The sequence below is a fragment of the Panthera pardus genome, unplaced genomic scaffold, assembly GCF_024362965.1.
Source record: "Panthera pardus isolate Hobbes unplaced genomic scaffold, ASM2436296v1 HiC_scaffold_11, whole genome shotgun sequence".
In the NCBI taxonomy this organism is placed as follows: Eukaryota; Metazoa; Chordata; class Mammalia; order Carnivora; family Felidae; genus Panthera; species Panthera pardus.
Window position 1 is genome coordinate 70,118,280 of NW_026526666.1, and position 21,368 is coordinate 70,139,647.

The following is a 21,368-nucleotide window of genomic DNA, read 5'->3' on the forward strand; positions in this document are numbered from 1 at the left end:
GCATGAACGGGGGAGGGTCAGAGAGAGGGAGACACAGAATCTGAAACAGGCTCCAGGCTCTGAGCTGTCAGCACAGAGCCCGACGTGGGGCTCGAACTCACGGACCGCGAGATCATGACCTGAGCCGAAGTCGGCCGCTTAACCAACTGAGCCACCCAGGCACCCCCCATTCTCTGTTTTTAAATTGCAGTGCAATTATAAATGCACTTACACTGTAAGACTGCCATTTGCTATTTGTTTTCTATTTGTCTAATCTGTTGATGGAACAAGCAGATAAAAATTCATCAAGGATATACTAAACCAATACTATCAAATACTTTGACTTAATTGACATTTACATAACATCATACACAACAATTGCAAAATGCACATTCTTTTCAAGGGGCTATGGAAATTCACCCAGAAAGGTCATATTCCGGACATAAAAAAGTCCCAATAAATTTTGAAAAATTGATACCTTACAGAGTATATTTTCTGGACTTAAATTAGAAATCAATAACAATAAGCTTTCTAGAAAGCCCCAAGTGGGGCACCTGGGTTGCTCAGTGGTTAAGCATTTGACTGATGATCTCGCGGTTCATGAGTTCAAGCCCCACATTAAGTTCTGTGCTGACAGCTCAGAGCCTGGAGCCTGCTTCCAATTCTGTGTCTCCCTCTATCTCTGTTCCTCCCCACTCAGGCTCTGTCTCTCTCTCTTTCTCACAAAAATAAATAAAGATTATAAAAAAAATTTTTTTTAATAAAAAGCCCCAAGTATTTGGTAAGCATTATACTTCTAATTAACTCATAGGCCAAAGAAGAAATAGCAAAGGAAATCACAAAACACTTTTAACTGAATGATAATAAAATATATAAAAAATGTGTGGTATGTAAGTAAATCAGTGCTTAGAAATTTATAGCTTATATTATAAAGGCAGGCTTAAAAAATCAATTATCTAAGTTTTCACCTAAAAAACTAGAGAAAGATGAACAAATTAAACCCAAAATAAAATAAGGGAAATAAAGATTAGAGTAACATTTGATGAAGTACAAAACAAACAATAGAGAAAATTAACAAGGCCAAAAGTTGGTTCTTTAAAAATATTAATAAAATGGGTAAACGCCAAGCAACATTGATCAAGAGTAAAACAGGGAAGCACAAATTATTTATATCAAGTATGAAAGAGAGGATGTGACTACAGATTTTACAGACATCAAAGGATAATAGGGAGAGGATTCTGGGAAGATGATGGCAACGGTGACACCATAGTTTTTCTATCTCTTCAGATCCCCACATAAAAATCAATGCAGGGACTAGAGAGTAAAATTAGAAAGAAAAAAACATGGACAACATTTACAACAAAATTTGGGGACCAAGCTATCTCCACAGCCCCCAAATATAAGCAAGTAGGAGCAAACCACCAACAGCCACCAGACCTATACAGGATCAGCATCTGCAAGAGAAAGAAGAAAATAAAGGAATGGCCTCTGACAGAATAAGAACAGGAGAACCTGAACAAGCCTATAGGTACTCACTGAAATCAAGACAGGCCATTTGAGAACAGTAAATGAAATGAGGAGGGATCTGCTGTCTAAGATAGCAGGTGAGTGCAGAGGGCCTGCAGTGAGAAGCTCTAAGGGGCTGGGGCAGGTCTGGCTCCTATGAACTGTCAAAACTGACCCACCAGGGCTGCCTTCTAGTACCCTGCCCCACACTGAGGAGAAGTTGCTTGGAGTTGAATCAAAATGTATTAGGATGGGGACAACACTTGTGCGCACATACTCTCTCTCTCTCTCTCTCTCTCAAATTAAATAAATAAATACATAAATACATAAAATTTTAAAAAAGGTTGTATGCCCTCCAACTGAGCAGCCAGGCACCCCTAAAATGATTGAACTGTAAAGAAAATGAAAAAAATCCTTTGGGCATCTGAATACACGCACCCCATACACACAAAAAATTAAATGATCATTAGACTTCAATAGTAACACTTTATGCCAGAAGAAAATGAACATTTAAGAGACTCAAGATAGAAAAGTGTGAACCTAGCAAAACAGACTTTATAAGTATAAAGGGCACAAACATATCAACATGAAAGATCTCAAAGAATACTGTTGTCAAGTGCCCTACCTGAGGAATCTGACCAGAAATTAGCTACAAGGGCACTTGGGTGGCTTAGTTGGTTGAGTGTCTGACTCTTGATTTCCATTCAGGTCATGACTCATGATGGTTCATGAGTTCAAGCCCCACTGACAACACAGAGCCTGCTTGGGATTCTCTCTCTCCCTCTCTCTGCCCCTACCCACTTTGTGCTCTCTCTTCTCTCTCTCTCTCTCTCTCTCTCTCTCTCTCTCTCTCTTCTTCTCTCTCTCTCTCTCTCTCTCACACACACACACACACATACACACACACACGCACTTTTTAAAAAAAGAAGAAGAAAAAGAAAATCAGCTTCAGACAACCAAAGTGAGTAGAATGACTCAAAGACTAGAGATGAGTATTAATTATAAGATTACTTGTGGAACTAAAACTATATAAGGGCTAAGAAGAAGAAAATACAGACTTACTACAAAGTTTTTTAATGTAGAGAATGGGAAACGCATTTGCAAAATACTTCCTTAATGTTTTCAGTAATCATATCAGTGGTAGTATTAATATTGTTATTCTGAGAAATCTTGCCATTTGCAACTACGTGGATGGAACTGGAGGGTATTATGCTAAGTGAAATTAGAGAAAGACAAAAATCATATGACTTCACTCATATGAGAACTTTAAGAGACAAAACAGATGAACATAAGGGAAGGGAAACAATAATATAAAAACAGGGAGGGAGACAAAACAGAAGAGACTCATAAGTATGGAGAACAAACAGAGGGTGACTGGAGGGGTTAAATGGGTAACGGGCACTAAGGAATCTATTCCTGAAATCATTGTTGCACTATATGCTAACTAATTTGGATGTAAATTTTAAAAAATAAAAAATAAAATTAAAAATATTGTTATTCTGAGAGTGCTTTGTATAGGAGATAAAAGAAATGAGTAATTATGGATTATTCTAATTCTGTTATCACCTATGTCCTTGAAAACCAGGATTCTTGGTACAGAAAAAAGAAGCTAGACAAGAAATTGAGTAAAAGCTCTTTAATCTTGAATTTGAAGCGAAAGTATCAATATGTACTCATGAGGTATTTCACCATATGTATGTTTGTGCGTACATGTATATATGTATGTGTATGTGCGTGGGTGTATACAGTATACAGTTGACCCTTGAAAAACACAGGTTTGAACTATGCAGGTCCACCTATACCCGGATTTTGTCTTTACAAATACAGTACAGTGCTGTAATTATATTTTCTCTTCCTTATGATTTTCTTAATAACATTTTTTTCTCTAGCTTGCTTTATTGTAAGAAAAATATATAACATACAAAATATGTATTAATCAATTGCTTATATTATTGCTAAGGCTTCCAGTCAACAGTATGCTATTAACAGTTAAGTTTTAGTCAAAAGTTACATGTGGATTTTCAATTGCGCTGGGGGTCAGTGCCCCTAACCTATGCCATTATTCAAGGTTCAACTGTACTATTTTCTCTACTTGTGTCTATGTTTTAAATTTTATGTGATATAAAACAAAAAGTAACTGCAAGTGATTAAAAGACATTAAATATGTTAAAAACTACAAATTCACAATAATAACAAAGTGAGAGCAAAACAAAACAAAATCATCGAACTCTAAGTTGCTAGGGGATCAATTCACTACTTTAAAAGGATAGATAAGGGAAGAGATTTAAGCATTCATCTTGCTATTCTAGTATAAACTTTATTTTAGGTTAACCAAATGGTCCTAGACGATGTAATGGTCCTAGAGGATGTGAAAAAGGTTTTATGTGTAGAATTAGAATAACAGAGGGAATAATATTACTAGAAAAGGCATCATTTTGTAATCTCTAATAAAATAACCAATTTATAAAATGGTCATTAATAGATGTTAAAACAATTTGCCAAAAAGTTGACAGGAATTTTATGACACAGAATCAGGCTATCACCACCTGAAAATGGAAGGAGCCATTTCAAACCTGAAATGGCCAGGGGAAGAGAGCCGTCCAAGCGGGAATACCTGTGCTCCTGTGTAAGTGAAAAGGAAATGTTTATTGTATTAAATCACTGAAATATGGGGCAATGTGTTATGGAAGTTAGCTTATTGTAAAATAATACCATTTATATATATATATATGTATATATATATATACATATATATATATATATATCTCAACATATAAGCGCACAATTATCTATTTTTTTAAAGATACAAACATATCCGAACACATACTAAACACATCAGAGTATATGCCTAGGTCAGGAAGAGGAATGAGAACAGGGATCAGGGATCAAAAGAAGAAAATAAAGCAATAAAGGGGCCTAATATCAACTGAGGATGAGAGTTCATCACACTATGAGGAGCATGGCTTAACTTATTAAGGAATAAAAACTAATTTAAAAAGGAGAGAACAAATCTACCCTTTCTAAAGAGAGCCCAGCCTAGTTCGCTGGTAATTACCTTCCGCCTTGCACAGAATGGTTCTGGAGAGGAGGCAGTGTTGAAGACAGAGCTTGCTGGAACCCTCCACCATGTTCACTAGGAGAGTGTCAAGCCTGAAAATTCCCTAAACTGAGAATTTCTCCCTTTAATCTCAGCTCTGCCTGGTAGTGATGATGCAAGAGGCACTTGCCATTCTCCAGACATGGGGCCTGGACCTGGCCACCTTCCCCTTGGCCACCACTTTCCCACCACCCTTCACTCCAGGCTGAGGGAGGCTGGACAAAGCATACAGGCTCATTCTGGGCCTGGGTGCATCCATCTGCCCACCTTCCATCTCTGCCTTTGGTAGGCTGAATAATGGTTCTTACTCCAAAGATGTTCATTTTCTGATCCTCAATACCCGTGAATATTTTACCTTTTGTGACAAAAGGGACTTTGAAGAGGTTAAATTAAGGATTTTGACGTGAGGAGATGATCCTAGATCATCCCAGTGGGCCCAATATAATCACAAGCATATGTAATCACAATATAATCCTCAAAAGACAGAATTAAAGAAGATGAAAGAATGGAAGAAGAGGTCAGAACCTAAATATTAACACGAGAGAAGATGCTATCCTGTTACCTTGAAGATAGAGGAAGGGACCATGAACCAAGGAATGCAAGCAGCCTCTAGAAACTAGAAAAGGCAAAGAAATGGATTCTCCCCTGGCGTCTCCAGAAGGAATACAGACTTTAATTTAGCCCGGTGAAACTGATTTCAGACTTCTGACCTCCAGAACTGTAAGATGCTAAATTTGTGTCATTTTTTTGTTTGTTTGTTTTTTGTTAGTGTTTATTTATTTATTTTTAAATTTTATTTTTTATTTTTTAAAATTTACATTCAAGTTAGCATATAGTGCAACAATGATTTCAGGAGTAGATTCCTTAATGCCCCTTACCCATTTAGCCCATCCCCCTCCCACAACCCCTCCGGTAACTCTGTTTGTTCTCCATATTTATGAGTCTCTTCTGTTTTGTCCCCCTCCCTGTTTTTATACTATTTTTGTTTCCCTTCCCTTATGTTCATCTGTTTTGTCTCTTAAAGTCCTCATATGAGTGAAGTCATATGATATTTGTCTTACTCTGACTAATTTCACTTAGCATAATACCCTCCAGTTCCATCCACATGGTTGCAAATGGCAAGATTTCATTCTCTTTGATTGCCGAGTAATACTCCGTTGTGTATATATACCACATTTTCTTTATCCATTCATCCATCGATGGACATTTGGGCTCTTTCCATACTTTGGCTATTGTTGATAGTGCTGCTATAAACATGGGGGTGCATGTGTCCCTTTGAAACAGCACACCTGTATCCCGTGGATAAATGCCTAGTAGTGCAATTGCTGGATTGTAGGGTAGTTCTATTTTTAGTTTTTTGAGGAACCTCCATACTGTTTTCCAGAGTGGCTGCACCAGCTTGCATTCCCATAAATTTATGTCGTTTTAAGCCAATAAGTTTGTGGTAATTCATGATAGCAGCAGGAGGAAACTAGCATACTAGCCCTGCTGCTAGGCAGCATAACCTGTTCTCCTAGGGGAGTAAGGTCTGTGACAGTAGGGAGTGGGGAATCAAAGACTTCTGGGAAGCCCCTGCAGCCAGACTGACCCAGGTTCCTATTATAGTTGATTTATTACCTATCTCACCATGGACATATATCTAAGCAACAATACATGATTAATAATGCATTATTTAGAGGGTTGCTAAGAATTAAATAGAATAATATTTATATTACCTACTATGACCTAATTAGCTACTTTTTAAAAAACAAGTCATATCTCCTTGTGGGTTTACACACATTCGTTCTTCCATTCATTCAACAGGTGTCACTGAACACCAAGTAGTGCCTGGAACCCATACACACAGTGAGCCTCTCTGCTACAAGCTCCAAGCATTTCTCATCTAAGCTGCCACCGAGCTTCCAATCAGTCCAATACTCAACCTTACTGCTCCATCCTAAATGCAGGCTCTTACACTTGCCCACTCCCAAGGTCTCATATCTCCTCGATGGGCTCATCCTGTCAGCACCACCCTTTACCCTCCCAGGCATTGTTTTTGCAGCTTCCAGGAGCAGTCTCATCTCTGCCTTTACCCAGTTGTACCTATCCAACTGTGCTGTACTCCCTAGACCTGCGGAGCTCCCCAACTCCACAGGATCCATCCGGATTTCCTAATTTCAAAGCTCCCCACCCCCACCTTACTTCTAACCTCCAGGTCTGAAATGCTGAGCTCTTCCTCCATAATGTCTGGGCCTACTGGCCCTCCCTAGGAAAAGGGTTTGTCCAGGATGATTTTTCTTATATCTGCAGTCCAGATTCATGCAGCTTTTACCTAGTCGAGGTCCAAGGTTCTCTTTCCTCAGAGCCTATAGCACTTTCTCTAAACCCTGAGCTGCCTCTCTAGAGTAGGATTAAGAACCTAAATATTAACACAAGGAAAAATTGCTTTCTGTCCTTTGGGTGGTGTTAACTGGGTGGAATGGGGGAACAGTCTAGCCAAGTGACGGCACTGTGGGCAGACAGGCAAGAAATCTGGGTTCTCTAGAGTCTTGCCTTGGATCTACAATGGGTGACACTGGGCAAATCTCTGCCCTCTCTAGGCCTGTCTCTCTAGCTTGTCTGTGCACTGAAGGTCCAGTGTTCTGTAAGGCTATACTTGAGCTTTGAGATTCTAGGCAGCTACCCCGGCTATGGCACACAATGGCCACAAGATGGCGCACATCCTCTTCAGCTCAGAAGTTTGTAGCCTAACCAAACAAGTAAGCTTCAAAAAAGAACACAAAGCTTCTAAGTGAAAAGGTAGTTTACCCCAGGCATGCTACAAAATGGCAACAGAGTAGGAACTGGAGAAGGGCATTTGAACTGCCACCCTAAGGGGAAGTCAGGAGCCCCAAGACCAGAAGAGGTGTTAAGGAGAGGGCTGGTAAGTAGCAAAGGAGGAAAGGCTAAGAATATGCTTTAGAGATTTTGATCACTTTGAGGGGATGGGAGAAGAGCGAGTCCTTAGGGGGGAGCTATGGAATGAACACATTGCCCCAAAAGGACTGGGGTGGGAGTTGCAGAACAAAACTTGAGAAATTTAGGGAAAGTGGAGATTAACTTGTCTTCTTTCCCTTCTCCAGCATAGAACAAAAGGTAGAGAAATTGCAGGAGTTATTATAGCACTTGGGGAAGCTCCTCCTCCACGGTGGAAGGCACAGCAAATAGGCAAGGATCACCTGACATCCTTTTCTCTCTTTTTTGCCTTCCAATGATTAGTTTCAGGCCCCAGGAAAAACAAAGACCAACATATAGGCAGTTAGCTGGGGTTCAAAGGGTTAATCTCCAAGAATTCATTCTCTGACATCAGCCACAGCCCTTCTTTCACAACTGCACCCCCCCCCACTACCCCCACTTGTCCTCTCCTTGGGCCCCAGGTTGGCAGCCTCCTTGAATTCCTTCTTTGCTGTAATTCACTAGGGCCTTAGGACCTAGGCTCAGAGCCAGTTCCCTGCTCCCACCTCAGGTCCCAGGGGTCTAGGGCTTGCTCTAAGGGAGGAAGGAAAGCAGCCTTCCCCTCTATCTCTGCCCCTCATAGGATGTGGGGCTTAGGACCAAAGAGCCTCTGTCTTTCCCTGCCACACCCCCACACTCCCATTGTAATCCAGACAAGGAGATTTCTTGTGTCTCAGCCTCTGGCAGGCATCCTTGTGACCAAATGGTAGAAGGTCCGGGGCAGGATGGGGGAAGGGAAATCACAGGATCAGAGAAGATACCTCCCCTCTTTGGAAATTATGATACACCCCCAGAGCTCTTCAAGCTTCTTCTCCCTCTGATTCCCATCAGCAATGGGGAGAGAGGGGGGTAGATGGGGGACTCATCTGCATATAAAAGGCCAGAGGCCCTGAAGAAGTGGAAGTGGAAACTGAGAAGGTGTGGAGACACAAAGGCTAAACCTCCTGGCAGACAGTTTTGGAGCCAGAATACAAAAATGGGGGCAACCCAGGGAAGGGGTAAGACAGGGGACTGGCAGGGCAGGCCAAACAAACTTTTGAGCCGTGGGTAGAGGCCCCTGAATTTCCCTCCCTAAAAGCACAGATGTAGGAATACTGGCATCAGATACGGATGTGGTCACAGAGGAAGTGAGACCCCCTAGAACAAAATGAGAACACCCAATTTAAAAAGTAAGAACCTTTCTGAAAAGGAACACAAACATCTGACAGTGAGAAGCTTTCCTACCAGGAGGGGTGATATGATCCCCCTAGCAAGAAGTAACGGTATGGAGAATAAATGGTGTGGTCTCACTTAGCAGCAGGGGCTCAGACAACCCTATACTGCCCTATCACCACTAAAAGACTGGTACAGAGGAAAGTCTATTCCATCCTGGCAGGAAATGACATCACTCACCAGACAGGAAGGGATGGTTCTACCAACCCCAGAGGCTTCTAGGAGGGCCAATCCATGGAAGGTTGGCCCTGAATGTCCATGTCCCTCCACAATTCTCCATCTTGGCCAAGAGGGGGGCCAAGACTCCTAGATGTTGGGTGAGGTAATTACACCCCCATCTCTTCATCAGTGATCTCCTATGGGTCCTAAATCCCTCAAATCCTTACGTAGTTGCAGGGGGAAGGGGAAGAGATACTATCACACCAGAAGCTACAGGTCAAGCCTCTAGAGTCATTGTATCTATGTAAATAGCTCTAGGGTCCCAATAATTGAAGGATAAAGGCAGAGCCTCCTTAGGGGCCAGAAAGATGGTAAGGCCAGGTTTCCACGGTAACTGGATTTCAATGCAGCCTCCTCCTAGACCCAGAATAAGGGAGAATAAATTTCTAGGGAGACCAGGACCTAGTGATGAAAGAGTTATAGAAATATGAAAGGACGGGAAAGTTATTACAAGAAGGTCACATCATCCTGGCACTGCCCCCAATACCAGTGGGCCTCAAAGCCAAGCGTAACACTTTCATCCTCTAGTGGTTCAGGAGGTCCACCTTGGAGCCCCTCCCCTGGGGGCTTCCATACAGCCCTCAAGTTCCCTAGCCTGGTGGCTGTCAGGTCCACCTCAGTCCTGGCCCTGTCCCCACTGGGTATAACCTTTGCCCAGTCCATCTCAGGACGGGGAGCCCCAGGGGGGCCCTGTTCATCCATCTCGCTGGGGGCCACCGTGTCTAGGAAACTGCCGATGGAGACACTGTCCAGCCGGTCAGTGGAGCTGGTGTCTGGCAGGCTGTCCCAGCTGCCTCGCCTTGAGCGGCCTGGACTCCCGCCTGTCAGACTATATTGGCTGCTGGTGAGGCTGCTGCAGTGGCTGGTCAATGTCCCCCGCTCCTCCAACAGCCAGCGCACAGCCTCGATGCCCTCATTCAAAGTCACCAGCTGCTGCAGGATCTTCACATCGATGGCTCGCAGGTAAGCCTGGGGGAGTAGGAGAAGGAATCAGTCTGAGCTTCAGAGCCATGGGTTTCCCAAATGTTTCTAGAGACCCCACTTTGTGGTCCAACCAACCATGCCTCAATTTTAAGAAGCATGGGAATAGAAGTATGGTTGATTTAGAGTGTGGGCTTTAGAAGCAGACAGATTGCAATTGTTGTTTTAAAAATTTTTTTTAACGTTTATTTACTATTGAGAGACAGAGAGACAGAGCGTGAGCAGGGGAGGGGCAAAGAGAGAGAGGGAGACACAGAATCAGAAGCAGGCTCCAGGCTCCAAGCTGTCAGCACAGAGCCCGATGCGGGGCTCGAACTCATGAACCGTGAGATCATGACCTGAGCCGAAGTCGGATGCTCAACAGACTGAGCCACCCAGACGCCGCAGATTGCAGTTTAAAATCTCAGTTCTGGGGACACCTGGGTGGCTCAGTCCATTAAGCATCTGACTTCATGATCACACAGTTCATGAGTTCAAGCCCCGCATCAGGCTCTGTGCTGACAGCTCAGAGCCTGGAGCCTGCTTCAGATTCTGTGTCTCCCTCTCTCTCTGTCCCTCCCCCATTCACACTCTGTCTCTCTCTTTCTCTTTCAAAAATAAACGTTAAAAAAAAATTTAAGTATTCAACACAGTGCGTGACACACAGTTAGGTCTCAGTAAATGTTTAGTATCGAAATCCGATCCCACTGAGATTTGAACTTCATAGAATAGGGCATTAACTATTGAACCAGTCCAGAATCAAAGAATAACCTGATAGGGAGTCTGGTGTTAATTAGGAAGTAGACTGAGCCAAAAGGAGGCAGGAGCTGGGGAATAAAGAGGGAGCTCACCTGGCCCCACAGTCCCTTCAGGGTGTGGGTAGCAGTTGTTCAAAGGGTCAGAATCCTGTTGGCTACAGATGCAGGGCTTCTCTTCACCACACACTAGTCTAGGGTGTCTGTACTGGGAGTAAATCTGACTTACCAGGTAATCTTTAGGTCCCTCCCACCTCAGATCCCCTAAGTTATCTTCCGCAAATACCAATCTGAATCTGTCCCTCCCTTGCTCAAGAAACTTTCTGGGCTTTGCACAGCTCTTAGAGAATAAAATCTAAATATTTTAGCAGCAGGCATTCAAAAGCTGTCATAATACATCCCCTGCCTGTCTCTCCAGCTTCACTTTTAGCATACTTCCCTGGAAGCCCCCCAGTCCCGTCACACATGACTTTCTGATTTCATATTTATTTAATTTTCCTTTTAGGCAAAGTAATGGATGCACATAGATTAAAGACACAAAGAGTTCTGTGAGATTTATCATGAAAGTAATAGTCCCCCATCCTAATCCTAAATCTTTCTTCCCAGAAACAACCATTATTCATTTTTTATCTGCTTATTTTGGTACTTAGATTCTAATCTCCAAATAACATTCCACTTACTGACTTTTAAGTTTTAGGTGTTTTCTACTGCCTTCCCATACGATAGAAGGTTAAGGATTTAACTTTTTCATCCTACTCCCCGATCCTCTGCCATACAGACACCTTTCTCTCTGTATTCCAACATACGCGATAAAATGAATTATTCAGTATTTACCTTATTAGGATTTGGAAATGCTATTCGCGGCCAAGTTGTACAGTTTACTATGGCTACTTTTCATTTCTTACTTCATGTTTTCCTTAGAATAATAATATTATTGTAATTATGCCTTAGAATAATAATAAATGATATATATCATCTTACATAATTATTACGTTATTATCATATTATTACTACTACATACACTACTACTACTCTTTTGCTTAGTTTGCTATATAATCATCAGTAAGTCAGCCTCAAACCCTCTCCCAATTGTCTGAATTTTCCTCTCAAGGCTTTTAAACATATCACATCTTCCATCTATTCCATGTTCTTAGAGACAGCTCTTCAGGAGCCTTCTTTTTTATATATAAAATTTCTAATATTTATTATTTTTAAAAAACTTTTAATGTTTATTTATTTTTGAAAGAGAGAGACAGCGTGTGAGTGGAGGAGGGGCAGAGAGAGAGGGAGAGACAGAATCTGAAGCTCAAACCCATGAACTGTGAGATGATGACCTGAGCTGAAGTTGGATGTTTAACCTACTGAGCCACTAGGACGCCCTTATCTATTTATTTTTGAGAAAGAGAGAGCACGAGCAAGTAGGGGAGGGGCAGAGAGAGAGGGAGACAGAGAATCCCAAGTGGGGATGGAATTCATGCACCATGAGATCATGACCTGAGCTGCCCAGGCGCCCCAGGAGCCTTCTGATCTGCCCCAATCTGTACCTGCTGCACAACTATCCTCCAGGGATACCCCTTCACTCTCATCCTAGGGACTCCCTTTGCCTCTTTCCTGAGTTGGATCCCTTGTTTCCTGATCCTATGTCTTCTTCTTTCTTGATTCACTCCTTTATTGTGTGTGTGGTGCTTTTCCTTCAGTAGCTTCCTGCAACAATCTACATAGGAGGTACATTTGTTGAAGCTTCACATGTTTAAAATGCTGTTTTCCTCCCCTCCCCTCATAGACAGTTGATGGGTATAGAATTCCAGGTTGAAAATAAATTTTCCTCAGGATTTAAGGCATTGTTCCATTGTCTTTTAGTTTCCAGCGTTAAACTTAAAAGTATGATGCCATTATGATTCCTGATTGTTTGTATGTATCCATCTTCCTTTTCTTTCTGGAAGTTTTTAGGATCTTCTCTTTGTTCCCAATGTTTTTTTTTTTTAATTGTTGTTTTTAAGTTTATTTATTGATTTTGAAAGAAAGAGAGTATGAGTGAGGGAGGGGCAGAGAGATAGGGAGAGAGAGAATCCCAAGTAGGCTCTGTGCTAGCAAAGTGGGGCTTGATCCCATGAACTGTGAGATCATGACCTGAGCTGAAATCAAGAGTTGTACGCTTAACCAACTGAGCCACCCAGGCACCCTGTTCCCAGTGTTCTAAATTATCCCAATAATTTGCCATGGCGTGGGTCTATTTTCATACATTGAATTGGCCACTTGATGGATCCTTTTAATCTGGAGGCTCATATCCTTCAGTTCTGAGAGATTTTCTTTATTTCTTTCTTGATTTCTCCTCCACTATTTCTATGATCTTTCTGGAAATCCTATTATTTGAATAGAGGGTGTCCTGGACGGATCCTCTCTTTTTTTTTTTTTTTTAATCCTCTTCCATCTTTTTCTATATTTGTTCTAGTTTCTGAAATATTTCAACATTATCAACCCTTCTACTGAGTTTTTCATATTTTCCTATCATGTTTTTATTTCTAAGAGTTGTTCTAGTTCTCTGAATGTTTTCCTGTTTAGAGCTTCCTGATATGGCTGCAATATTATCTTATCTTTTTAGGGATATAGTTAATGATTTTTTTATAAGTTCTCATCTTCCAATATTATCTCCACTTCATTCAAGTTGTTTTTTTCTGTTTATCTACATCTGTACAGTTAGAGGGTCTCATCAGGTCTCTTACAGTGTTTAGTAGCTGCTCATACTTCAGAGTGGTCTCTAAAAAGCTGGTCGCAAACTGGCAATTATCTGGCTGGGCTATTTGGGTTAGCCCTGAGTCAGTATCTCTTATGGTTACTTTCTCTCAGGTTCACCATATTCACCATATTATACCCATCTTGAGAATATAAGGAAAGCTGCCAAGTAGGGGGAAATGCTAGAAGGGTATATCATAACATTTAATACATTTTTACTTAATCCCTCTTGCCTTCAACTTTGTTGTCTCTCAATCTGGAGACCTTTGGTTCTAGGTGTTTTTTTTTTAATAACAATTTATAAATGTTTATTGAATTATTCAGTAAATGATTGTTTTACATCTAGAATGATAAACCAGAATATAACCAAGTATTTGTACACTGAGAAAAATATAGGCACTGGAATTAAACAGATCTGGATTCAAACTCCAGTTATGCCATTAATGAACCATATGATTTTGGAATTTTTATTCCCCTTTAAACCTTCATTTCTTCATTGTAAAATGAGGATACTATTTTTTTAAATTTTTATTTAATTAATTAACTTATTTATTTTTAATTAAAAAGTCTCCACACCCAACATGGGGCTTGAACTCACAACCCTGAGATTAAGAGTCACATGCCCTACCAACTGAGCCAGCCAGGTGCACCGAGGACACTACCTAATTAAAAAGTTTATTTTAAAAAACGGAAGGTTGTCCCTAGGTGGCTCAGTTAGTTAAGCGTCTGACTCTTGATTTCGGCCCAGGTCATGATCTCATGGTTCATGAGATGGCCCTGTGTTGGGCTCTGTGCTGAGCATAGAGCCTGATTGGGATTTTTCTCTTCCTCTCTCTCTGCCCCTCCCCCTCTTGCTCTCTCTCCTTCATTATAAATAAATAAACATTTAAAAAATAAAAATAAATGGAAGGAATGCATTAACATGCACAAGATACTGCCTGACAAGTATTAGTTCATAAATGGTAGCTATTTAACTTTACATATTACTATGGTAAACCTAATTACCATGGCATAAGCACAGAACAAAATTCTGTACCTGAAATTATTTGTGACTTTGAAATAATATCACAACTCTAATTCAATGAAACAGATGGTTATTTGGTTCCTGAGTTGTCTAATGATTACAAAGATAATGGAGAAACTGTCCCTACTTAACAGAAACTTGCAGTTTCAATAAAGAGATATGAACAGGGGCAACTGGGTGGCTCAATTGGTTAAGCATCCAACTTCTGCTCAGGTCATGCATGATCTTGCAGTCTGTGAGTTCGAACCTCACATCGGGCTCTGTGCTGACAGCTCAGAGCCTGGAGCGTGCTTCAGCTTCTGTGTCTCCCTCTCTCTCTGCCCCTCCCCTGCACATGCTCTGTCTCTGTCTCTCAAAAATAAATAAACATTAAAAAAAATTTTTTTTAAATAAAGAGATATAAACATGAACAACTGAAATGCCACAGACTATACAGATTATTGACATATGATAAAGAAGATTATCTTCAATTGTTTCATACTGGGGACAAATAAGTTAACAGTGAAACCAACAGCCCTAGTCCAAAACCAAACTAGATGTATTAAATAAAACTTCTCATACTAAAAATGCTTCTCCTGCTATAATTCCTCCTTTCTTCCTTTCTTCTCTCCTTCCTTCCCCTTCTTCCCTTCCTTCTGTACTATTCTTTTCCAAAACTTACATCTCCAATCTTCTGTTAGGATAAAGAAGTGGCTGGCACCTGGTTGCCCAGTTAGGGAGGAGATCTTAGAATATGATTCTTTTTTTTTAATTTTTATTAAAAATTTTTTTTAATGTTTATTTATTTTTGAGAGAGACAGAGACAGAATGTGAGTGGGTTGGGGCAGAGAGAGAGGGAGACACAGAATCTGAAGAAGGCTCCAGGCCGTCAGCACAGAGCCCGACGCAGGACTCAAACTCACGAGCTGTGAGATCATGACCTGAGCTGAAGTCGGACGCTCAACCAACTGAGCCACCCAGGCGCCCCATCTTAGAATATGATTCTTAAACAGACATTCACAAACCCTTCTGTTTTCAGCTTCACTTGTGCCCCTCAGTTCTAGAAATACCCAGTGCTTCCAACTCCTGTGACCTTTGAGGGTTTCTGTAGTGCAAAATGTGTTGCTTTTCAGCTTTCCTTGCTGCTAGCTTGAAATTCAGCTTTTTTTTTCAGGTCTACTAAGTTACAAGTCTTCCTTCTGATCTTTAGCTTCCAAAATTTTATTCCTATCATCTTCTCTCCTATTTTTGTTGTCATAATGGTTTCATGGCCTTTAAAATAATCCTTCTATTGGCTTTTTAGTGAAGTTTCAGAAGGAAATGAAGGTAAATGCATGTGTTCAATCTGCCATCTTGAATTGGAATTCCCACTGACTTTATTCATTTTTCAAGCCCCAGCCTCAAATGCCACCTCCTCTAGGAAGTCTTCCCTGCTCTTCCTCACGATGTAATTAATCCATTCAGTTATGAAACAATATTTACTGGGTGTTTCTTATAGGCATTGCATTGTGTTAAAGGAAGAAAAGATACCATTTCTTAGCTTCAGGGAGTTCACAATCTATGGGTAAGATAAGACAATGACACAAGCACTAAAAATTCAATGTAGTAAATGCTAGGGGAAACAACTGCTATATAGAGGGTCACAGGTACCTAGAGGGCCCTAACCCAACAAAGGGAGGTAAGAAAATGCTTCCTAGAATAAGGTACATCAGCCGAGGCATGAAGGTTAAGTAGGACTTAGCCAGACTAAGCGGTGGAGAGAGACATTCCAACCAGAGTAAACAGCATGTAACCCCTCCAATTCAAAGTGGCCTTTCCAGGGGTGCCTGGCTGGCTCAGTCAGTAGAGTGTAAGGATCTTGATCTCAGGGTTGAGGGTTCAAACCCCATGATAGATGCAGACATTACTTAAAAAGTAAATCATAAAAAAAAAAAAGTAGCCTTTCCAGAGTACAAATCTGACCATGTCACTCCTTAATGAAAACTCTTCCAGGAAGCCCATGCTGTGTTCCAATAACACTTATGGTCCTGTACCAGAGTTATTAGTCTCTCTCCCTCCTTCCTGTGAATTCAGACTGTGAGCTCCCCGAGAGTAGGTCCTGCACAGTTCATTTATGGTGCTTAGCCTAGGTCATATTAGACTTTGTGATTCTATTGCCTTTACCATCCTTGGCCCCTCTGGAGGTCTCCAGGATTCAGGGGGTTGGGTTTTACCATGCTGATGAAAAATGAGTTCTGTGACAGTGGGATTCCCTGACTGTGACAGCATCACTCCCCAGAATAGAAAAAAGCAAGGCTTTTCTTGCCAGAAAAAGAAACACTCATTCCACACCGTCTCTTTGGAAACAGAAAGGTATAAATAGCTCAGAGAGATGCAGCCTTAAAGGCCACCACAATCCAATTCTCTTCCCAGGGGGATTCAGGTTCCCCACTCCCCCACTTAACACATACATATTAGACTCTCGGCCCAGCCCTGGGGTCACAAGTATGGCTCCCTCATCACTCAATACAAATCAGGCCCTGGGGTAAAGCCCGGAGATTCCAGGCCCAGCTCCCCGGCCACAGATTGAGATTCTCAGATTATTCTTACTAGGACTATCTGGTCCCACAAGCTCCTGTCCTCTCATCTTCCAAGAGGCAGAAAAACTGAGGCCAAAAGAAAGTCAGGGCCCTGCTCAAGATCTCAAAATGATTCAGGAGCTGAGCCAGGACTTGAACCCAGGTCTTCTCCCCCTTCTTGCCTGAAGCTTTTTCTCAAGCTGCTCTGTGGGGGCTCTGTGGGGGCAACAGTTCTTTGGGTGGATTAAGTAGGGAAGGTTGCTATTGTTTTCCTTTCCTACATACCCCAGACTCTGACTGGTTCACTCAACGTGTGAGAGGGGGAGGGAACCAAGAGGAAAAGAGCCTAGAAGCAGGAATAACCTTGGCCTCAAGAGCAGGCCTGTCCCCTCCCTGCAGGATTGCTGGGAGAGGGACAGTTGAAAGACAGTGCTTAGAGGGCTTGGACCAGTACTGCCACCAGTTGCTCCAAGGGAAACCCCTTGCCCTGTCCTGTCCTCCCTAGGTGCAACCCAGTGGGCAGGGCAGAGTACGCAAATATATCAATGACACCTTGACCAAGGAGAGAAAGGAATGGGGTAGGTAGTGACCTTTCACTGTTTGGGCCCCCAAGCAAGCGCCCTCCTTTGTGCCTTTAATGGGCAGCCTAGGGTCCTAGACCAGGCTGGGTCAAGAATGCAAGAGACGTGGGGCTCCTGGGTGGCTCAGTCAGTTAAGCTCCAATTTAGGCTCAGGTCATTACCAGGGTCTGGCTCTGTGCCCAACAGCTGGGGCTGGAGCCTGCTTCAGATTCTGCGTCTCCCTCTCTCTCTGCCCCTCCCCCACTCACACCCTGTCTCTCTCTCTCTCTCTCTGTCTCAAAAATAAACATTAAAAAATTTAAAAAACAGAATGCAGAGACCTGATCAGAAGTTAAATGCACCCCCTTAAAGTTTACAACCAGAAAATCTCCATCAAAGGCAGAAGAGTTCTGAGCCAGAGAGGAGGCATGGCTCCACCACGGAGCTCCTGAGTGAGCCCAGGCAAGCCCCTGAACACCTGCAAGCATGCTTCATCCTATGGAGGAATGATGACTGCTCTTCTCACTTCAATGACGTAAAATGTCTTTAAAGTGTCTGGCACAAAGCAGATCTCAACGGTAAAAATGTAAAGTGCAGGCAGATCATCTGGATTCAAAGCCTGGCTCTGCATTTTACTTTTTATATGACCTTGAGTAGTTATTTAACCTCTCTGTGCCTCAGTTTCTTTATCTATAAAAGATCACTTGCCAAATAGGGTTGCTGTGAGTATTAAGCGAATATTTTGTAAAGTGCTCAACATGATACCTGGCACCACTCTGTACAATGAGGCAAATTCGAGCCCCTCCCTTAGGTGGGCAGTCACAGCCCTGCCCTGAAGAATCTGGCACTCACCTCCAACCTTCAGGGCCAAGTGCACACATGGCATTCGAATCCTTCCCCCACGAGCCTTCCCTGATTACTCTGCCCACAAGGCTCTCCTCTCAGACTTGCAGGCTGTCTAGGAGCTCCCATGCCCTCCTTCTCTGCTCTCTCACAGCCCAGCCTGGCACAGAACTGGGCAGACAGTAGGGCTCCAGGAAAACCTATTAACTGACACACTCACCATGGCCTCCTGGTTCTAAGCCAGAGAAAATTCTTCGGATCCCCAGAACTGGCTGCAAAGTGGTGGCAGGTGTGAATCACCCCCTTCACCGGAACCAGGGCCTTGGGGAGCCTAGGCAGCCCCAGATGCCCTTCTGGCTCTGCATCTAGACCAGCAGCAACAGGGGAGGGGGAGGGTGCCTGTTTCCTTCTCTTCTCCCCAAGAAGTTACAGATAAAATATAAATATCCTTGGGGGGCTCGGAGATGATGGAGCCAATGCTGATGGTGCTGCTACTCTGACTGCTCAGGTTCTAGGAACTTCCAAATATTTTAAGTGGGGGTGGGAGAACATTGCAGGAAGGGAGGATGTCTTTAGTGGCCCTAGTCCAGGAGGTTTTCACCCAGATCTCTTCTGTGCTAAATCCTGTCATGAACACTGAGGCCTCAGAGGAGCAACCCAGTTTGCAGGAAGAGAAGAAACTGGTTGCCCTTTAATGGTGGCCGGGGGATAGACGGCACCTGGTGGAGGGGTGGGGTGGAGGAGATTTGGGCTGTGCTAGGTTCTCAGTGTTTCCCAATCCTCACCTCTCCCCTCCCAATTATTTGGCAGTAAAAACTTCCTAGAGCCCATGCCTCCCACCTCAAGTCTTCAGGACCCATCAACACCCCACTTACCCTTGGGAGGGGCAATTAATGGACCCCAGGGTTTAAGGATTGATCTGGAAGGGACCCTGAAGAGTAAGGTGGGGAATTTTAATGTTCTCCTCTCCTGTCCAACTCTGGGGGCATAAGTCTGTCCCTCAGCCCTAGCTGGGGATTCCATCCCCTGGCCCATGGAGCCCACACTCACCAGCTCCATCCTCAGCGCCATGATCTTGTCCCCCAGGCCGTGGCCCGTGTTGGGCGCCCCCGGGAGCAGCAGGGCGCCAGAGGTTCCTGGCTCCCATTCGCCTCGCAGCCCGCGGAGCAGCCCTTCAGGGGTCTTCCTGCCCACCTTGCCCTCCACATCTCGAAGGTCAGGCGATTGGGACTCCGCAGTCCCCTCCATGCCGGCCTACCGCTTAAAAGTGCTGGGAGACCGGACGGCGGGATCTTGTTCCCAGGGGTCCTCCTTTCTCCGCGGCTAGCGCCGAGCGGAACCGGTGGGTCCCCGCCCGCGCCGCGCGGGGGCGGTCGAAGGGCGCCGTAACACTCAGAAAAGCAGCGCAGAGCCGCGCGCGCGTGTGCGTGTGCGTGTGTATGTGTGTGTGTCGATCGAGGGCTGTGCACACGTCTGAACGTCTGGCCCTGGAATGGGTGGGGGTCGGCGATTTGTACTTGGATTTGTACTTGAAGGGGCGCTAGGAGAGTTCAGTGCCTTCTGCCCACTCTTCCAACTAAATCTAGCCAGGCACACAGCAGGCGCCCCGTAAGTGTTGCAGAACAAAGGCAAAATAAGCATCCTCAGGAATTTGGGAAATTAAGAGATCTGCAGAGGTTTTTGAAAGACTTCCTGGAGTAGAAGGGCTGGGTCTAAAACAGTGGTCAGAATTTAGCTACCTACACACACACACACACACACACACACACACACACACACACACCACTTTCAGTGTAGCCACTGAATTTATTTTTTTAAGTTTGTTTGTTTGTTTGTAAGTAATCTCTTCATCCAAGGTGGAGTTCAGACTCACAACCGGGGATCAAGAGGGAGTCAGTCAGGCACCACCACCACCCCTCCCAGCCACTGAGTTTAGATTAAAGAAATAGAAAGTAACATTCTGTGCCTTGTGGCTCAGTTGGTTATGCAAGGGACTCTTGGTTTAGACTCAGGTCATGATCTCACGTTTTGTTGGTTCAAGCCCCGTATCTGGCTCTGTAATGACAGTGTAGAACCTGCTTGGGATTCTCTCTCTCCCTTTCTGTCTGTCCCTCCCCTGCTCGCTCTAAACAAACAAACAAACAAACAAACAAACAAGAAAGAAAGTAACGTTCTTCTGGCCACTGAGAAGAAATCAGTATGAAAGATGAAAGGTCCACATGGGCCAGCCAGATCAGATCCTGTAGACTGATGCTTCTTAAGCTTGACTGTGCATATGAATTATCTGCACATCTTGTTAAAATGCAGATTGTAATTCTGTAGATCTGGGATGGGGTCTGAGATTCTTCTTTTCTAACAAGCTCCCAGGCGATGGCCATGCTGCTGTAGAACTGTAGAAGATAGTTCTATAGTGCTTGGATTATGTTTTATAAGCAATGAGGAGCCATGAAAAACTTTTTTTGTTGTTGTTTTGGCTTGATTTGGGTTTTTAATACAAATTATTTCAGCCCATAGTCACAGAAGGATTTACAATGCAAACCCTGCTTTATCTTTTCCCACCTCTATACCCACACCCCAAAGACAATGATGTTCAGCTTTTTTTTTTTTTCTGGTGTTTATACACATAACTCTACATATGCTTATATAGTACTACTATTTATTAATTTTAAATATCATCTACTGACTTCTATTATGATAAATATAGATTTATCTCACACTCTGTACTTCCCTTCTTCCACTGACCCTAAATATTTCTATCACTATTTTTAGGTCATCTAATGGTTACCTTGTAACCTTAAGTAATGTGTTTTTCCTTGATATCTCTTGATCCACAGAAGAGTTTTAAATCAGAGGTTAAAAACCAGATTTACCTTTTTGGAAAACTGCTCTGGATTTTGCAAGGAGAAAGGATTGGAGGGGTACAAATCTGGAGTCAAGGAACCTGGTTGGAAGGGAAGAAACTGAAATGTC

The 21,368-nt window shown here is 43.0% G+C and overlaps 1 protein-coding gene across 1 annotated transcript; it reads right to left on the bottom strand.

The window, feature by feature from the left end:
- Positions 1-9,110: 9,110 nt before the first annotated feature.
- Positions 9,111-19,858, bottom strand: LURAP1 (leucine rich adaptor protein 1). Its single transcript, XM_019449442.2, has 2 exons — positions 19,449-19,858; positions 9,111-9,955 (listed from the first exon to the last, which is right to left on the bottom strand). Exons 1-2 carry the CDS (start codon positions 19,644-19,646, stop codon positions 9,434-9,436), a joined length of 720 nt encoding a protein of 239 aa, XP_019304987.1. The 5' UTR covers positions 19,647-19,858; the 3' UTR covers positions 9,111-9,433.
- Between the last annotated feature and the right edge of the window lie 1,510 nt (positions 19,859-21,368).

What these genes read in the sequence shown, in the direction of transcription:
- LURAP1 (XM_019449442.2), bottom strand. Translation starts at nt 19,646, where the DNA reads ATGGAGGGGACTGCGGAGTCCCAATCGCCTGACCTTCGAGATGTGGAG. An exon ending in TGGCGCTGAGGATGGAGCTG is followed by an intron (nt 9,956 to 19,448) that starts GTGAGTGTGGGC and finishes CTACTCCCCCAG; the next exon opens with GCTTACCTGCGAGCCATCGA.